General features: G+C 48.4%; 1 protein-coding gene across 1 annotated transcript; it reads right to left on the bottom strand.

Moving 5' to 3' along the window:
- Positions 1-1,738: 1,738 nt before the first annotated feature.
- Positions 1,739-18,346, bottom strand: med16 (mediator complex subunit 16). The gene is made up of 14 exons (XM_007908294.2): positions 18,155-18,346; positions 16,721-16,828; positions 15,991-16,160; positions 12,750-13,181; positions 12,125-12,230; positions 11,284-11,436; positions 10,812-11,023; positions 9,164-9,370; positions 8,453-8,663; positions 7,911-8,044; positions 6,791-6,983; positions 4,123-4,339; positions 3,518-3,601; positions 1,739-2,582 (listed from the first exon to the last, which is right to left on the bottom strand). Exons 1-14 carry the CDS (start codon positions 18,288-18,290, stop codon positions 2,456-2,458), a joined length of 2,490 nt encoding a protein of 829 aa, XP_007906485.1. The 5' UTR covers positions 18,291-18,346; the 3' UTR covers positions 1,739-2,455.
- Between the last annotated feature and the right edge of the window lie 296 nt (positions 18,347-18,642).

Below are 18,642 nucleotides of genomic sequence, written 5' to 3' on the forward strand. Positions count from 1 at the left end.
CAAAGCACTTCACGGGATACACTGTAAAGTGAATTGACTGTATTTGTGGGCGAAACGCTGCAGCCAATTGCATACAACAGCGTCCCACAAACAGTCGTGGATTGACTGACCAAATTATTATTGTTCTATTTTTTTTCTTGAGGGATTATTGTCGGTCGTGTGGAGTAAGGAAACTTGCCCAAGGTTTTGCCCTATTAGAATCAAACCCAGGTCTCCCGTTTGCGAGGCGAGTGGTCTAACCACTGAGCTACAGGACTCCACAATGCATTCATGTTGGCTGAATTGCTTGCCGCGTTTTTGTCTTGAAGACGTGATAAGGCGCTATATCAAATGCGAGGATTATTATTCAAGAGGAAGTTTAATAGTCGCAATTGATGCACTGATTGCTAAAGGTGCTCAACCATAATAATAAAATAATAATATAATAATCCTTGCATTTGAAATAGCACTTTTCACATCTTCTCAACGTCTCAAAGCGCTTTACAGAATATGCTGTAAAGTGAATTCACTGTATATTTGTGGGCGAAACCATGGTATCAGGAAGCACAGAGATTACTGTAGAGCGAGGAAGCTGTCTGGTGTCAGCATTGAAATAGAGCTTTAAATTGGATCAGTTTAGATCAGAACTCTTGGTTCTGTTCTGAGTGTAAAATGGAACACTTTTGCTGCTGTATTCCCTTTACAGTAAATCTTAACTGGCTCCAGGCTGCTGACAAGGGAGCCTGCCACCCCAAGCTCTGGCCACTTTCCCTCCTCTCCTGACTGTTCTCATTGACTCGCTCCCTCTTGGTGACATCACCTACAAACATGGGAGTAGTTTCCACTTGTTCTTCTCCAGTTAACATCCAAATCAGCTGCTGCTTTTACCCTTTATTCCAGATTCTTCCTGTCCGTCAGGCATCACAAACACTTTCACATGCCCATCACCCTCTCCTCGCCAGGCTCTACTGCCAGCAGACCGACTCCAAGGTCCTGCCTCATTAATCCCTTCATTCTCTAGCATCTCCCTGCCTCTGGGATCTTCTCCACCTTCTCTTCTACTCTGCTGCTGCATGTTCCCCACCACCATCCTGTGCCCACCATCAGCAGCCAAGCCTTCAGGCCACATCCCCTGGAATTGCCTTCCTCACCGTGTCTCACACTGTCTTTTTCTGTCTTCAAACACTGTCTAACTCTTTGACTGTGAACCGGTCACCTCCCTCCTCCCTCACCCCCTCGGGGTGCACCCCGTCTCTGTAAAGCTCTTTGATACGTTCCTTTAGTGAAGGGATATAATTGGAGGTTGTTGAATCTGGATGAAAGTGTCAGGACAGCTGACCTGTTCTCATCAGGTGACCACACTTTTCAGGCGGAGTGGGTTAGGGGTTAGGGGAAGAGTTTCTATTTCAGCAATGGTGTGCCAAGCAGTTGGACGACAACTGACTTCATTTCTTCTGGGCTTTCTGCGCGAGATCGGGGAGAGATTAAGTTAGGATTGTTTCCTGCTGAGATATGTTCAACAACCACTTGCGTTTATACAACACCCTTCATGTGGAGAAACGTAACAAAGCTCTTAATAGCTCGACTCCAAGAGGGGAAGGGAGGTGTACGCACGGAAGGTCTCACTCACTGTCCAGCCTTCACATAAAGAATGGCCACCTGGGCACTTTGTGCAATTGTTCTTCAGCGTGAGTTTCGGGGCTAAATATATGTATAGACCCTTATTGTAAATAGAGTATAAGACACGAGACAAAAGATGTAGGAAAAATATTTTTATTCAGTCCTCTGTGAAATGGAATAACGTTCCAATCAAACCCAGGTGGTAAGATTGAACTGATACCTCATTGAGGTAAACCATCATCACTCCCAGAATCCGGAGTAACAGAGTCTCCCTGGCGCTGGTCACACCCTCTCAACAATCACTCACAACATGTTACCGTCTGTAGCCGACCGAGTGACCAAGTCTCCTATCATCTCTACACCAGGAGCTCAGTTGTACAGCAATGTTACAGCAACTGAGTGACATCAGGAGCCCGTGTGTGAGACATCACAGCGCGGCAATCTGCCCAAGAATGGCTCTTAAGAAAGATTTAGTGATGCAGAGAGACATAAAAAGATCTGCGTTGTCCTGCAGAGCAGAGTAATGCCCTCTTTCAGCTGAAGGTGGCTCTGTGGACAATGGAATGATGGCCAGAAGAAACATGTGTTTAGAAAATAAACCATCCAAACCCTGAGCAGCTTCTGTTAAACTTCCAACAACAGCTGCATTCACTGTAACCACTGCACCACAGAATAATTTATTAAATTCTTCAGCCGCTACAAAGCGGACTTGGCCAGAGACCCGATGGCTGCCGAACAAATCACTCAGAGAGAAAAATATAAAAATGTGTCATTGGAATAAATAGTCACATGGTCACTTCAGTCCAGCAGCTCAATAGTTTCCCAAAGATCATCTTCACCCGATGGCTTGTCCCGTCTACTGCAGACAAACGGGCACCTTGCGCCACAGCCCTCCACACAGACAGTTCTTGATCCAGCGTTGCTCCCATTGCTTCACAGCCGTGGACTTGTTTGGGGACTTCAGCATGGTATTGCACCCACATCTGGTTAACAGATTAACAGAGAGAAGGGTTTCCATAATCAGCATCTGATGCACAAACTGCTAACCTCAGGACAGCTTGCAACTCAGTACCTCTACTGGGCTCAAACCCACCAAATATAAAGTGGAGGCAACACAGGAAACAGACTCAAAATAACCATAACTTGCATTTACATAAAACCCTTCAGACAGGGTAGCATCTCGAGCACCTCTCAGTGGCTGAGCATGACGCTGAGCCAGTAATAATAATAATAATCCTTACATTTGATATAGTGCTTTTCACGTCGGGACAACGACCCAAAGTGCTTCACAGAAAACTGTAAAGTGAATTGACTGTATATTTGTGGGCGAACGCGGCAGCAGTAAGAGGGGAAGGTGACTGTAGGCACAGCCAAAGAGAAAATCTTCAGGTGTGATCTGATGATGGACAAGAAGGGGACAAGGTGGAGAGATTGAGACAGAATTACAGAGTCTTGGAATATAGTGGCTGAAAGCACAGGTGGAGTGGAGGGGATGAGGCTGCAGCCAGCTGAGTGAAGCAGCCAGGTAGAGGAGTGGGTTGGTAGGGAGATGCCAGGCCATAAAGTTATTTGTATACGAGTGTGAGGATCTTGAAATTGATCCGTTTAGGTTAGCAAGTTAGGCCAACTCCACACACCTGAATGAAGTCCCTCCACTTTGTTCAACAGTGTGCGTGAGCCAGCTCAGAGAGCTAGAGAGAAATCAGACGTGAATAAATCTGCGATGTTTCTATCACTGGATTTTGACATTGGTGGGGGCAGAATCCCAGTAAATTAAATCCCCCCCTCCCACTGCCATCTCCTCTGCAACAATTTAATTTGTGTTTTCTACAAAGGCATCAATCTAAGCCATTGAACTCCCACCAGAACTCAAAACACACATGCTTGTGCAATGTTCTCATTGTTGTGTGCTGTTTACCTGGTGCAGGATTTGGTCTCTTCTGTTGGGCACACACCTAAATTAAGTCGTCTCAAATTGTCTATTTTCTGATATCCCGGGGACCTAAACAACAACAAAATACATTTGTATATCGCACCTTTCACGTCGAGAGGTGTACCACACTCCAAGTTAGAAGCAGAGAATTTCTGGACAATACTATCAGTCGTTCTGTACACAGTAAATTACAGGGTTTAAAACTACTGTCAGTTTCTATCAAATTACTGTGCATCGTCACCTACAAAATACACAACAGGAACTGTGAAGCGCCTCGAGATGTTTTGTCTCACAGGTCCCCGGGGCCAGTCTGTTCTGTGGACTGTCAGGGCGGGGTCTGGGGGCAGGACAGGCAGTCAGGGTGGGACCAGTCCCAGGGCGGGGAGCCAGGGCGGGGCCTGGTGGGTGGACGGAGCCAGTTGGAAGGTTGGGGCCTGTCGGCGGAGTTGGGAGGCAGGGTAGGGTGGGGCCTTGTTGCAGGACAGACAGACAGGGTGGGGCTGGTCATCAAGGCGAGGTCTGTCCATAGGGCAGGATTGTGAGGCATGGCAGGTCGGGGGCGGGGTCAGGAGGCAGGGCGGGGTTGATACCTTGCGAAGATGTCCAGCTGTGATGTGGCAAAGTGACTGACAACACTGACTGACTTTCCAAACTGCAGCTTGATCGGCTGTTTGGTCTGTAACTTGCTAATGATGCCATCGTTGATTGGCAGCCAGTCCAGGCTGGGCACCAGGAGTTGGCTGGGGAGGAGGCAGCACTCGTCAATCAGGTTATCGTCTGGCTCACTCATGTGGTTTTCATCCCGACCTGAAAAGACACAATTCTCACGGTTAATTGTCACAACCAGGAGCATCTTTGCCCCAAATAAGCAAAGCCCTTCAGTCCATTTGACTCATGCCCCCTCTGAAAGCTCTCCGATCATCTCCCCTTACTGTGTCACACTGCTTCTTAAATAAATCCAGTATGTTAGCCTCTTCCACCTTTTCAGGTAACCTGTTGTTAACCTGATGTTGTGTAAAGAAACACTGGCTGGAGTCTGACCTAAAATTGCGCTTCACAGTTGTGAAAATACACTTTTCTGTGGTCAAATGCTGGATTGTTCGAAATGTCACAACCAAAGCAATAATTTTGAAAAATTCAAAGCAGAACAATGCTGGGGTGGTTAAGCTCCATTTCCAAGTCTCTAAACTCATTTGATGTCATAATTCCAAATTACTGTCAATGGTTGTTGGAGTTCTACAGAATGAGGTGGATAACAGCCGGGTGCCAGCCTGAGGTCAGGTCTGATCTGTGAAAACTGATCGCCCTCACAACCAAACGACATATAGAGCAGTTTCCATCAAACCATAGAAATCTACCTCACAAGAGGCCATCCCATTGTTGCAGCCAGATCAGTATTTGCACCTTCAGTGAAGCCATCAATCCTAATCATTCCCACACACATCTCACCAGATTCTAATTCAGGACTCGAAGCGAGAGGACCCTCACACAGCACTATGCTCAGGCACATTTAAAATGCCTTTACAGAGAAGATATGGAGTGTTTCATAAACGAATGCATGAATGCACTGTTGGTTCATTCTCGAGCAGCCAGATCAGGTTTCATTTTTAGTCATGATTATAGCTGGACTGTAATTAACACAGAAACACAGCGATCATTGTCTGTTTTAGGACTGCAACGCAAACGTTTCCTGCAGATCAGAGCCTACAGTCAGCCCCTGAACATCAATCAAGCAGAGCATCAAAGGGATACCCACAAGTTAATCAAGATTGACTGATTTGGGGATTAATATAGAACACAAAAGTTTACCTGATAAAGGAGGAAATCTAAGGGGAAAATCACAAAGAGAACTGCCCTTACCTCTTAGCCTTTGCCAAGAGCACCCCACCTCCCCATCAGAAACACAGAGGATTGAACAACAACAAAGGTACATTTGTAAAGCTCCGTTCACATTAGAACTACCAATGTGCTGAACAGTCAGGAATCAGGACCCAAGCGTGGGGGGGCAGGGTTGGAATGAAGGAGAGCAGAGGAGGAAGAAGGGCGGCTGAAGGCACAGTTGAAAAGGAGGGTCTTGAGTCTTGAAGGAGGCAAGAGAGGGAGTGAGGCGAAGGGATTGTGGGATGGAGTTCCAGAGGATGGGGGAAGAGAGGCTGAAAACCCAGCCTCCAATGGTAGGGTGGGTCAGGCGTGAAATCTGGAGCAAGGCCGGAGCCTGCTGAGCGAGCAGAGCGGACAGATTGATAGGGGGTCAGCAGGTCAGAGATATAGGAGGGCCTTGAAAGTGAGGATGAGAATTTTGAATTCTATCTTCTGAGGGACGGGGAGCCAGTGAAGCTGGGTGAAGGTGGGGGGAATGGGATCATGGAGCCTGGTGCGGGAGAGGACACAAGCTGCAGAGTTCTGGATGATCTGCAGCTTGAGGAGGGAAGAGTTGGGGAGGCCGACAAAAAGGGAGTTTGCATAGTCGAGCCTGGACGTTATGAATGCGTGTTTGAAAGCTTTAATAATGCTTGATTTGATGTAGTGCCTTATCAACAGTTGAAATCTATCAACCTGTCCTTCTGATAAGACCTTAAACCGAGGCCCCGTCTGTCTGTTCAGGTGGACAGATGCACCTTGTAGAGGGAAGAGTTGGGGAGACTGACAAGGAGGGAGTTTCTGCAGTCGGGCCTTGAGGTTACGAATGCGTGCATGAGGGTTTCAATGGCCTGAGGGGTGAGGCAGTGGCAGAGTCGGGCAATGTTGCAGAGGTTGGGGAAGGCAGAGAGGGTCATGGCACAGATATTGGAGAGGAAGGACAGTTGAGGGTCGAATAAGATACCCAGATCCCTAACTGGCTTGGTGAGGTGGAGTGGGCAACCGTGGATGCTGATGCTGCCAGTGCCTGAGGTTCTGGCGTGAGCCAATCAGGAGGGCCTCAGTCTTACTGACATTCATCTGTAGAAAGTTGCTTCTCATCCAGGACTTGATGTCAGACAGACAGTCTGTCAGGATGTCAGTTGTCCTGGAATCGAGGGGGAGAGGCAGAGAGATGGAGTTGGGTGTCATTCATGTACAAGTGTGTGTTGACCCTGTGTCTGCAGATGAAGTCACCAAGGGGGAGCATGTAGAAGTTGAAGAGGAGGGGACCGAGGACAGAGCCCTGAGGAACACCACACGAGACTGTGCAGGGACTGGAAAATAAACTATTGGCGGAGACAAATTGGAGGCGGTGTGTGAGATAAGACCTGAACCATTCAACAAACGTAAACTTACAGCACAGCCAGAGCTTAGTTAATAATCGGAAGAGCAGGGACATGCTATCCTGGGTGTCTGAGGTAGCTGTGTAGATTGGCAGACAACCAGGCTTCAGGAGACCCCATATCCGAATCACCACCATCAGTTCTCTGAGCATTCCCAGCGAAGTCCCATCTCTGAGGAAGCTGAAGCCTGGGCGGACAGGAGAGCCCTGAAAGAGGCCAATCCGGAACAGCAGGTAGTTACAGATCTCCTTTGAGCACACACACACACACACTGACAGGGATAGACACATGCAGAAATCCATCATCGTGATTATAAGTCTCCAAACCAGACAGAGTTCCACATATTTATGTCCCAATATCAGGAATGGAATGCACTCTGCCCAGGGAGCATTGGGCAAAAGCTAAGGCGTGTGGACCCAGAGTTTAATCAGCTAAAACACTTAGCTTGCCATTGAGAGCAATATCTGCCAGAAGTCTGGTTGCTTATCCCCCTAGGACCACCCTTCTCTTTAAGACTTTGGCTTCCAGTGTGAACAGGAGCTGAATGGGAAGAATCTGTGCAAAGCTAGGCTGGGCTGGGCCAGCTAGACTGGCCACAAAATCACGAGTTCTGCAGACCCAACTGGCTCAGGAACCGGACTAGGGATTGTCACAGAGGGTAGACTTAAATACCATATTCCTTTGCCAGGCAGCCACTGCAGCCCTGAGGAGCCCCCTTTCACATCCCCCACAGGAGGATAGTCACTAGTCAAGCATTAGATACCTGAAAAGTACAGGTTTAAGACCTCACTCAAAGGATAGCAGGTACCAGGAACTGCCTCCAAGCTGGTAAGCAGCATAGCTCAGCATGAAATGCATGAGAGCGTTGCCACTATCTTCCTGTCCACAGCTCGGGCACACATCCTTTTCCATTGAGCGATGGTTCCACCAGTTGAGGTGTGGAGTTTGAGCAGCTTGTCTCTCTGCCTCTCTACATTCCAATCAAAGTGGATCCTTATCCATGTCTGAGGAGCTTTGGCAAATAGATGTGCCCACTGTGAAGTCAACTCTGATTGCAGGGAGCTCAGCGACAGATCAGGTTAGGGGGATGCGGGAAAGAGAGGATGAGGGCTTGCACAGAGACACTGACTGACCTGGTTGGGGAGGCTCGCGAGCAGGTACAGCACAAAGTCCCCGACCCATTGTATGAGTTGCTGCAATGACTGTAACACCCAAGCGTCCAGCACAAACTCTTCAGTCTTTAAATTTATCATCACTTTATCAATATCTGGGAAAAAAAATCAAAACACTTGAATTTACTGCACTCAGTCCTCCATCTATATACACACATCACAGTCACTACACAATAGCACTGGGATCAGGGCACCACTGGGAAGAGAGGGTACTCAACAGCCACCAATGACAGCAAATATAAGTCCTGATAAGCACTTGCTGTCAGTGTTTGCTGGTCTCCTCTGCCTAGTTGCACAGAATTGCTCTCATAGCCAGCATAGGAAGATGTCAATCGCATCCTGCACAGAGCAAGAGGTGCAACGTAAGAGTTAGCTGCGGAGTACTGGAGCTCAGCAAGGAACTGCTCAGTTCAAAAGAGGCAGTAGTAAATAGCTAAGTAAAGGAAATGATGGTGAGGCAACACAGTCTCCTGCACTGCTGGCTCCTGGACAGAGACACTTACCTGTGTCTGTGTTTTTGGCACAGATCTCGCTCAGTCTCTCTCCGGGGCTTTTGTCTGGTGTGTTGAGCAAGTGTGGACGGAGGAGGGATTTCAGGGTGGAGCTGATTGCGATAAGCAGCAGCTTCGCGTGGAAGTCACAGGCCCGGGCCAGGGTGTTGGGCGAGAGCTTACAGAGAGAGGCTTTCATGGCCACAATGCGAGTGGATAGCACCTGGGTGATGGGAGGAAAGACATTTCAGGGTGAGTTACTGCAGCTCACGCCATTCCTCATCTCACTGAATGCGATTATATATAGCATATTTATTTATATATATACTATATAAAATTATAAAGATTATATAGTAAGCGCACTAGTACCTGTGTGAGGGGAGCTACATAAATGCAAGTTGTTGTTGAAGTTGTTGTATTAATATTCTGCCTGTGACAGCAAAACAGCAAAACAGAGCTGAGCAGAATCCTTTATCACTTATAGCATTAGCAATAGAGATTTAGGGGCAGCTCTGAGTGTGGTGGATGGAGCTCGCTGGTTTGAATCCGTGCTGAGTTTGCTCCAGCCTTCCCAGGGTTAGAGAGGGGGATAACAGTCAGTCAGGCTTCCTGTTACTGGTCCCTCTCCGGCGCCCTCTCCTGGCAGTGTACACTGTGGTACCCGGATGGGGAGAGGTCAGGCTTGGTAGTGCTGCCCTCTGTAGGGCAGGAGCAGTACCTCACCTGCTGCAGCGCCTGGTTCTGCCGCGTGTATTCCTCGTGCAGCTTCTCCATCAGATTCTGCACCATGTTGGGCTGCACATGCAGCAGGATGTCCCACCAATCGTAGCCGGTCACCATGCAGTACTCCAGCAGGAAGAGCAGGTGTCGCAGGGAGGTGTTGATGTCCAGCGTGTGGCCCATGGACGGGGAGATGCGCAGCATACTGAGCTGGTGAGGAACAAGAACCAGATGAATCCGACTTCAAACCATCAGGAGGCCATAGTGGTTTATAAACACATCTTGCAAAGAGGAGTGGAGCAGCTCACAAGAGAATTTAACAGAAAGAATGTGAAATGGAACCACTTGTACATTTCACCACATGGGAGAAGTGACAGGCATCAGCATCCCAAGACAATAACAGCAACATTTATATCCAACATATATGCATTGCCCTTCACGCAAAGCAGCGGTGGAGCACGATGCTGAGCCGGGGTGGGGGGGGGGGGAGGGGGGAACATGACCGTAAGCACCGTTGAAGAGGTAGATCTTCAGGCCTGAAGATGGGGCAAGACGGAGGGATTGAGGGAGAGAATTCCAGAGATTCAAGGTGTAGTCACTGAAAGCGCGGCCACCAATAGTAGAACGGAGGGCACAAGGGACAAGCAGAAGGCTGGAGCCAGTCGAGCGGAGGCAGCAGTTAGTGGGTTGGGGAGTAAGCGGGTCAGAGAGGTAGGGAGGTGCCAGAGCATGAAGGAATTTGAAGACAATTGTGAGGAGCCAGTCGAGCCTGGCTAGTACTGGTGTGATGAGGGTACGGAGTTTAGTCTGGGTGCGTATGTGGGCGGCAGAGTTTGAGATTAAACATAGGAACGAGATTCAACCAAGTATGAACAATTAGGAATCCAAACTAAGAGATGGTTTTAGTCTCAGGGACAAATGGAAAGTTATTTAAAAGTTCTTTAAAAATTAAAGGGACGAAATAACGGGAACTCCCCGTCATTCAGATAAGACCGAGGTCCTGTCTGCCGTCCAGGTGGACGTTGAAGATCCCATGGCATTATTTGAAAAAAGAATAAAGTTTCTCCTGGTTTCCTGACCAACAATCCTCCAAATAAAACTGGTCGCTCACTTGACGACTGTGTCGGATATTGCTGTGCGCAAATGGCTATTGCATTTAACCCACAAATTATACCCCACGTGGAGTCCTGCAGCTCAATGGTTAGAGCACTCGCTTTGCAAGTGAGAGACCTGAGTTCAATTCCAGGCAGAGGGCGAAACCCTGGGCAAGTTTCCTTACTCCACATGTTTATTATTACTATTATTATGGTTTTACAGTCAGGGCTGAGCTTTCCCTTTCATTGAAACTACTCTGAACAGATAACACATCCCAAACCAATCCCTTCCCCTTTAAGTGCAGGAACGGCTCCCATTGGCTGCGCCACACACTGACCACGTGGCCGTGGACCGGACACCTTCCGGAAACAGCAGCTCATCTGCACTACATAAAAGGTTTTGGGGAAAGAGCGGGATGAGAGAAGATCGCTCTGGGGGGAGGAGTGAGCCGGAGGGGCTGAATCTCCTCCTTGCTCAGCGTCTGTCAGAGATCACCGCCACATATACTCTGCCGCTGAAATATCTGCAGAGGATTCCCTCTCCCATCAGTTCTTACCTTCCCGTGGTTGTCGATTCCCACGAGTGCCAGTGAGGTCCAGGAGAGCTGCAGTGCCTTAAAGTGAACAGAGGAGGCAGTGGTGCGCTGTCGCTTAATGCTCTGTTCATCCGAGGCTCTCTGGGACGAGGTGTTGTAGAAAACCCCCATAGTCTGTAGGGACAGTCTGTGCACAATGTGGATGCTGCCGTCGTGAAAAGCAAGAGCAAGGCCTGGGGGGAAAGTCGTACTCTAATCAGAGACACTGCAAGTCCCCACTCCCCCCCGACACATCAGCTGGTAAAACCTGAGCTGTACAGACTCACATATCCCCGGCCTGTAATGTCCAGCATAGAGAGAGAGGTCTCCTGCCCACACTAAGCGGTTTATATTTTCAACACACTTAGGCAGAGAGCAACGTCCTCCCTTGTAAGAGTTTAACAATCCCCTTTACCGGGATAGTGTTATTAATACCCGAGAGCACAGCACTGACCTAAACCGGGGAAAAACTTGGTGTCTGTGGCCACTTTCAGGTCAGTGCTAGTCAGAGAGATGGGAAGCTTAGGTAACCCCACGGCTGTCACACGGTCCAAGTCGTTGGTTGCAGACAGAATCCTCCACTTCAGGATACTCGGCTGCTTATCCCCTGAACAAAAAAGAAAGTGACATGGCAACAAAATCCTACATAGATCACAGACCAGAGGTCAGAAATTCCACCCAGTCTTAGCCTGAAGACTGTTTTCCTCTTAAAATTTTAAATCGTGCAGAATCGTAAAAAAAACTTAAATTCAGTCTGAATTTCAAAGTTGATTTTCAATGACGTAACAAAGCATTCTATTACATTCAAGGATTATTAATCATAAATTTTAAGACAAACAGTCCAAGACGAGGTTAAATTTGAGGCATCAGATACCTATGGACAGTGATTATAAATATACGGCAGCAAAGGTACAAACATCACCTCGAGTACAGCAGAGTGCCATTGTTCCAGCCTGGCTATAACACAAAGCATTCCTTCTCCAGCCCCACGTTAGTTTACATTTCTTAGTTTATACCAAGATGTACCACAAAATATAGTCAATTCACTTTACAGTATACTCTGTGAAGCGCTTTGGGACGTGATATCAAATGCAAGGATTATTATTTTAGTAGTTCAGCAAATGCTTTATAAATTCAGATTATTGCTGCCTGAAACCTTGAATTAACAAGAGTGAAACGATGAACATGTAAATGATTGACTGCAGCCTCTCCCTCCCTGGCTACGGACAATCACAGATTAATGAACGCTGTGACTTTAGCTGGGAGCGGTTTACAGAGAGGACCTCAGCACTTACCCACAGGGGAAATCGGCTGGAAGATGTTATTGACTGGCAAACCCTCTTTACGCAACGACCAACATTCGACAATGCTGCCAGTCAGACTGGACGCACAGAGCAGGACCTGCGAGGAGAAAACCACAGCTCCTGTTTATCCTATGATGCAGCCAGGCCAAGCCTTTAGAACCAAACTGTACACATGAACCACAGATATGAGCTACAGGCAACAAGTCTTTGCCCTCACACTGGCACAAGCCACTGTAGGACACCATGGGTACCAGATGGGATTTACTGAGTTACTGATCTGAACCAGACCAGGAGTAGGGGGTGTGTGTGGGGGGCTGGTAATTGGCTTGAATAACACCCAGCTAGGAACATGAAAAATCATCCAGGATTCCCTTTCTGATCACCATCAAGTCACCAGAGCTGGAAAGTAGGTGTGTGTGCATGAAGTTCAGACGATGCCAAGACAAGGCTGGACTAGAAAGGCCTTTGGGATGAGGTAATGGATGAGGGACGGTGCCAGTGAATAGAGACCAGATTCCAGGCAGGGTGTAATGCCCTCAAGAGACCTGGATGGGCAGGAAGAGACCTGAATCCGAGCAGCAGCTCAGTCAGTGTTGTGAGGAGAAGACGTGTTTACCTGTTCAGAGGTTTCTCGGGTCAGGAACTTGAGGTGTGTGACTGCTGGGTACTTCTCCTTCCGAGCCGTGTCTGTCGTGCAACGCATGAAGAGCGAGGGGAGCAGCTCGGTGTCGATCTTGCACTTCTCGTTGACCACACTCACACACACCTTGTAGAACTGCACGGGCGAGGCGCTGCTGCCATCAGATGTGCTCACCACAATGTTGCCGCCACCGGTGAAGGCAATGTCGGCGACAGAGACGCGACTGCGCAGGCGGGAGAGGCTCTCGATGGCCGTGAGAAGCTGCCGGTTGGGTTTAAGCAACGAGACGGTGACTAGCCCACTGACGGTCACCGCGATCCAGCCCTCCATCGGCTTCCCCCCAAACAGCGTCAGAGACGGAGAGAACTTCACCCGCGAAAACTTCTCACCAAAGTTAGAGGCTCCAGCCTGACAGAGTTAGGAAAAGAGACAAGTTTTACTGTTCACATCTATTTCAAACAGCTTCTGTTGAAATTATACAAGAGATCCCTACATCTAATATCCAACAGAGATGCCTGCAGTGTGTGACACACTGAACAGGGACGTTCTCAGAACAAGGAGCAGCGGTTACGATAGATAAAGCTGTTAAAAAGCATAAGGGATACTAGGCTTCATAAATAGGGGCACAGAATACAAAAGTCAGGAAGTTATGATAAACCTTTATATAAGACACTGGTGAGGCCTCAGCTAGAGACTGTGTTCAGTTCTGGGCCCCATGCTTTAGGAAGGATATCAAGGCATTGGAGAGAGTGCAAAGATTTACCAGGATGGTACCAGGAATGAGGGACTTCAACAACAACAACAACAAGATTCCATTTATAAAGCGCCTTTCACGTCAGGAGGACGTCCCAAGGCGCTGCACAGTTGGGTCATGACCCGAGCAGGGGGGAAAATGGTCAGGGTGAGGGGAGGGAAGGGAGGGAGCGAGGAGGGGGGAAATGGGTCAGGGTGAGGGGAGGGAAGGGAGGGAGCGAGGAGGGGGAAGAGAGTCGAGAGGGGAGCTGAAGGCTCGGTCAAAGAGAAAGGTTTTGAGACCGGCCTTGAAGGAGGAAAGGGAGGAGGTGGCGAAGGCACTGGGGGATAGAGTTCCAGAGCCTAGGGGCTGAGAGGCTGAAGGCCCGACCACCGATGGTAGGGCGATTGGGGCGGGGGACGTGGAGCAGACCGGAGCCGGAGGAACGGAGGGTACGGGCAGGTAGGTAGGGGGATAGTAGATTGGAGAGGTAGGAGGGAGTGAGGCCGTGAATGGCCTTGTAGGTGAGGATGAGGATCTTGAAATCAATCCTCTGGGGGATGGGGAGCCAGTGGAGGCGAGCGAGGGTGGGAGTGATGTGGTCCCGAAGCCTGGTGCGGGATAGTACACGAGCTGCAGAGTTCTGAATGACCTGCAGTGTGGAGGGAGGTGGCGGGAAGGCCGGCGAGGGGAGAGTTCCCATAGTCCAGCCTTGAGGTGACAAAAGCGTGAACCAGGGTTTCAGCCGCGTGAGGGGTGAGGTAATGCCGTAGTCTGGCGATGTTCCGGAGGTGATGGAAGGCGGTGCCAGTTGTGGTGCGGATGTGAGGGAGAAAGGACAGCTCAGGGTCGAACAAAACGCCGAGGTTCCTAACTGGCTTTGAGAGGTGGAGAGTGCAGCCTTGGATGCTGATGGTGTCGGTGCCTGAGGTGCGGAGGCGCTGACGTGAGCCAATCAGGAGGGCCTCGGTTTTTCGCACGTTGAGCTGAAGAAAGTTGTCTCTCGTCCAGGACTCGATGTCGGACAGGCAGGCTGTCAGGACATCGGTGGTCGTGGAGTTGAGAGTAGAGGAGGAAAGGTAGAGTTGGATGTCATCCGCATACATGTGGAAGTTAACTCCATGTCTGCGGATGATGTCACCACAGGGGGAGCGTATAGAGGGTGAAGAGGAGGGGACCGAGGACAGAGCCCTGAGGGACACCGCACGAGACAGTGCGGGGGGTGGAGGAGAAGTCACCCCTGAAGAAGACTTCAGTGATCAGGAGAGGCGAGAGAAGTGAGGGTTATTCTCCTTGGAGCAGAGAAGGTTAAGAGGAGACTTAATGGAAGTTTTCAAAATTATGAGGGGATTCGATAGGTGAACAAGGAGAAACTATTCTCACTGACGGGTGGGTCGGTAACCCGAGGACACTGATTTAAAATAGTTATTAAAGGAAACAGAGCGGAGGGGAGGAGAAATGTTTTCACACAGCGAGTTGTTGGGATCTGGAATGAATTGCCTGAAAGGCTGGTGGAAGCCGATTCAATAACAACTTTTAAGAAAGAAGTAGATAATTATTTGGGGAGGACAAGTTTGCAGAGCTGCAGCAAGAGTGGGGGAGTGGGATTGATTTCGGAAGCTCTTTTCAAAGAGCCGGCACAGACATGATGGGCCGAATGGCCTCCTTCTGTGCTGTATAATTCTATGATTCTATGATACGTACAAAGACGTTCTTTCTGCAGCAGAAAGAGACAGAAAACCTTTTTATAGCATCTTATGTCATAACATGGCAGTGCTTCACAAGGCAAATAATTTTTCTAATTTTCTAGGCATTTACCCTGACGCTCCCCTGCGTGAGGGGCGCGATATAAATACAAATTATTGTTGTTGCCTTTTACCTCTCTGCCTCCGCACTGGCTTCCTTGTGCTGGGGTAGGGTTCACAGACTCTGGTTGCCCCCCCGACCCCTGCCAAAGTGACAATTATTCACATGGGAGCCTCGTGAGTGAGTGCCAGCGGGTCACTCGACTGTAGAGGGCATCATAGCCGAGCTGACCTCTCCCCACCTGGCTGTCACACATGCAGGAGTAGGAATCCTGACTGGTTTCTCAATCCTAACCCTGGGAAGGTTGGGCCAAATGAGCTTCCCCATGCTGCCCCGACTGAGACCTGGTCAAGCTCTTGGCTGCAAGATGCAATTCTATTGACTCACCATTAGAGATGATTAACAACAACAACAAAATTACATTTATAGAGCGTCTTTCACGCCGGGAGGACATCCCAAGGCGCTGAACAGGACTCAAACGTGACGGAGGGGTGGGGTATGGGTAGGATTAATGATGTTTTATAGGCAACACTGAACTATTCAGACACAGCAAAGCCCCACAAACAGCTAATGCAACACTTTCCCCAGTTTTGCACTAGAATGACACTAGACTGTGAATTCTATATCAATTATAACATTGGGCAGATTGTTATAAACAAGCTGATATTTTACACCAACCTTTTCAACGTGTAAAGCCAATTTGACGCCATTGTGTAGCCAGGACAAGGCTACGATCGGGTCTCCATCCACAGAACTTCCTGTTGTACAGTCCCAGCTGTTCACCAGGTGATCGGTCATACTCCAACACCTGACCTGCCCATCAGCGTCAGCCGACAGCAGGCGAGAACCTGGTGAGAAAGCAGGGTTAGAAATAAAATATAAACAATTTTCATATTCATTCTTTCAAATTGTTTCTGCCTAGTTTATACACTCAGAAAAAATTTGAAAAGATAAAAGGGCGAACTTTTAAGAAAATCGTAAAATTGGGCATGTTTTGACTTCCACCTGTAGACATGTATGTTTAGCATGTCCACATGTTAAATACACTATGATGAGAGGCTGGGCAGACTGTGAGAGGAGGAGGGGTGATACGATTGAGGTATTTAAAATAAGGGAATTGACTCTTCCCTCTGCTTGAGGGATTATAACAATGGCAGAGCCTTAAAATCAGAACCAAGTCAGTTAGAACTGAGGTCAGGATGCATTGCTTGACACAGAATTATGATGATATGGGACGCTCTTGCTGAAAGTTGAAATAAATAAATGTTAACTGATGGGAGACAGGAGAGGAATCCTGAAATTTTGCCTCTTATTCAGATGTTCTCCTGCAAATGTACACTTTATGCCCAAGCACAAATTAATCCATCCCTCTGTCCTCAGCTTGTTATGACTTGGTTTCAGCTCTTACCAGACTGGTCCCATTCCAGGCAGGTAATAACCTCGTGGTGACCTGAGTTTATGGAATAAACATCCCAGGGGTGCTCCGTGTCCAAGATGTGAATCATGTAAGTGAGATCTGTAGCAAGAAGAAAGAGTTTGAGAAAAAAGATTCACTGGCCAATTTCACAACGAGATTGAGTAAAAATTTACAAGAATAATTTCCCGACAAAACAGAAACGCAGAACAAATTCTTAAAGATTCCAATAGAACTCTTATAAAAAAAGTTAAAAAGTTCATATTAAATACTTCAATTATAATAATCCTTGAAATTTGATAAAAATTGCCAGAACACCAAAGGAAACTCCCTTCTCTTTTCAAATGCAGCAGTGCCATAAAATCTTTAGCATCAAACTCATCATGCAGACAGGAACTCAGTCTAACGTCTCATCCGAGGAATGATATCTTCAATAATGCGACACTCCCCCAGGGCATTTGAAATGTCATTTTAAGACTATATGAGTTCAAATTCCCAATGTAGGGCTTGAAACCACAACCTTCTGACTCAAAGGCAAGAGTGCAACCAGGCTGACCAAATCACCAAGGTGAAGCATTTTGATAGACATTTCCAAATATGAATTTAAAGTAATTTTGAACATTATAACTTTTATTTTCCCTACAAATACAGTCACTACGCTTAACTACAGTAAAATAATAATAATCCTTGCATTTTATATAATGCCTTATCACATCATTGCACTCAAAGCGCTTCATGGATGTTCTGTAAAGTGTACTGACTGTGTATTTGGTGGGTGAAATGCAGCAGCCAGTTACACACAGCAGTGTCCCACAAACAGCCATGGAGTGAGTGACCAATTTTATTTGGGGGATTGTTGACCAGGACATCGGGATAGAGAAACTTTAACATCCACCTGAACAGACAGACGGGGCCCCGGTTTAATGCCTCATCAGAAGGACAGCTGTGAAGTGCTTGTTTGGTTTTAATGGTATAAGGCACCACATCAAATCAAGCATTATTATAGCCTTCATACACCCATTCATAACGTCCAGGCTCTCAAACCCTGCTTGTCAGCCTCTCCAACTCCTCCCTCCATAGGCTGCAGATCATCCTCTGCGCCTTGGGACGTCCTCCCGACGGGAAAGGCGTTGTGTAAATGTAATGTTGTTGTTGTTTAATTCCAATTGAGGAGATATTGGCTGATGACGGAGCAGAGCACAGGTTCCGAGGCGCAGAGGTTCAGGAGAAGCCGTCACGACGCAACAATTAATTTGGGGGAAACGGGAAAACAACAGGAATACTTCTTACACCCCATAGAGTGTCATTAACATCAAACTGACTGACAGCGCGTGGCAGGCGACCGCTGTCAAGTGTAGTGACTGAGTTTGTAGACAATGCTGCTGGAAGGACTGCTGACTGTGCAGTGAGGCTCAGTGACCCGCTCACCTCGCTCCTCCTCATTCCTCAGGTCGGTGGTGAAGGCCACCAGGTTTCTGCAGGACCAGGCGCACACCAGCGACACACTGGGGCAGTAATTACTCTTCGGCCGCTTCTCCCAGTCACACACATAGGCCACGTCCATGTTTACCCTCCCGCCTGCCCCTGGCCCTGCTCCCACTGCGCCTGCGCCCTGGCCCTGCTCCCACTGCGCCTGCGCCCTGGTCCTGCTCCCACTGCGCCTGCGCCCTGGCCCTGCTCCCACTGCGCCTGCGCCCTGGCCACCCAAAATCCAACATGAGGCTTGAACCCTCTCCCAGTGCGTCACAGCGGCTCATCTGCATAGAGGGCCCCACAATCCCATTCGCGTTAAACACATGAATTTTCATATAAAAACATCAAAAATGAAGAACCGGAGAAGAATGAACCGGAGGGTTCACAAACACGGCGTTGGGCGGCGAACACGGACTCCCACCGTGACACCGACAGGAGACGGC

Source organism: Callorhinchus milii, unplaced genomic scaffold (genome assembly GCF_018977255.1).
Source record: "Callorhinchus milii isolate IMCB2004 unplaced genomic scaffold, IMCB_Cmil_1.0 Scaffold21, whole genome shotgun sequence".
Classification (NCBI taxonomy): Eukaryota; Metazoa; Chordata; class Chondrichthyes; order Chimaeriformes; family Callorhinchidae; genus Callorhinchus; species Callorhinchus milii.

Excerpts from the sequence above, each read along its gene's own strand:
- med16 (XM_007908294.2), bottom strand. The coding sequence starts at position 18,290 with ATGGACGTGGCCTATGTGTGTGACTGGGAGAAGCGGCCGAAGAGTAAT. Across the intron at positions 11,024-11,283 it reads CAAGTTTTTCCCCGGTTTAG|GCCTTGCTCTTGCTTTTCAC; the intron begins GTCAGTGCTGTG and ends CTTTCCCCCCAG. Across the intron at positions 8,045-8,452 it reads TGCCAAAAACACAGACACAG|ATATTGATAAAGTGATGATA; the intron begins GTAAGTGTCTCT and ends TTTTTTTCCCAG.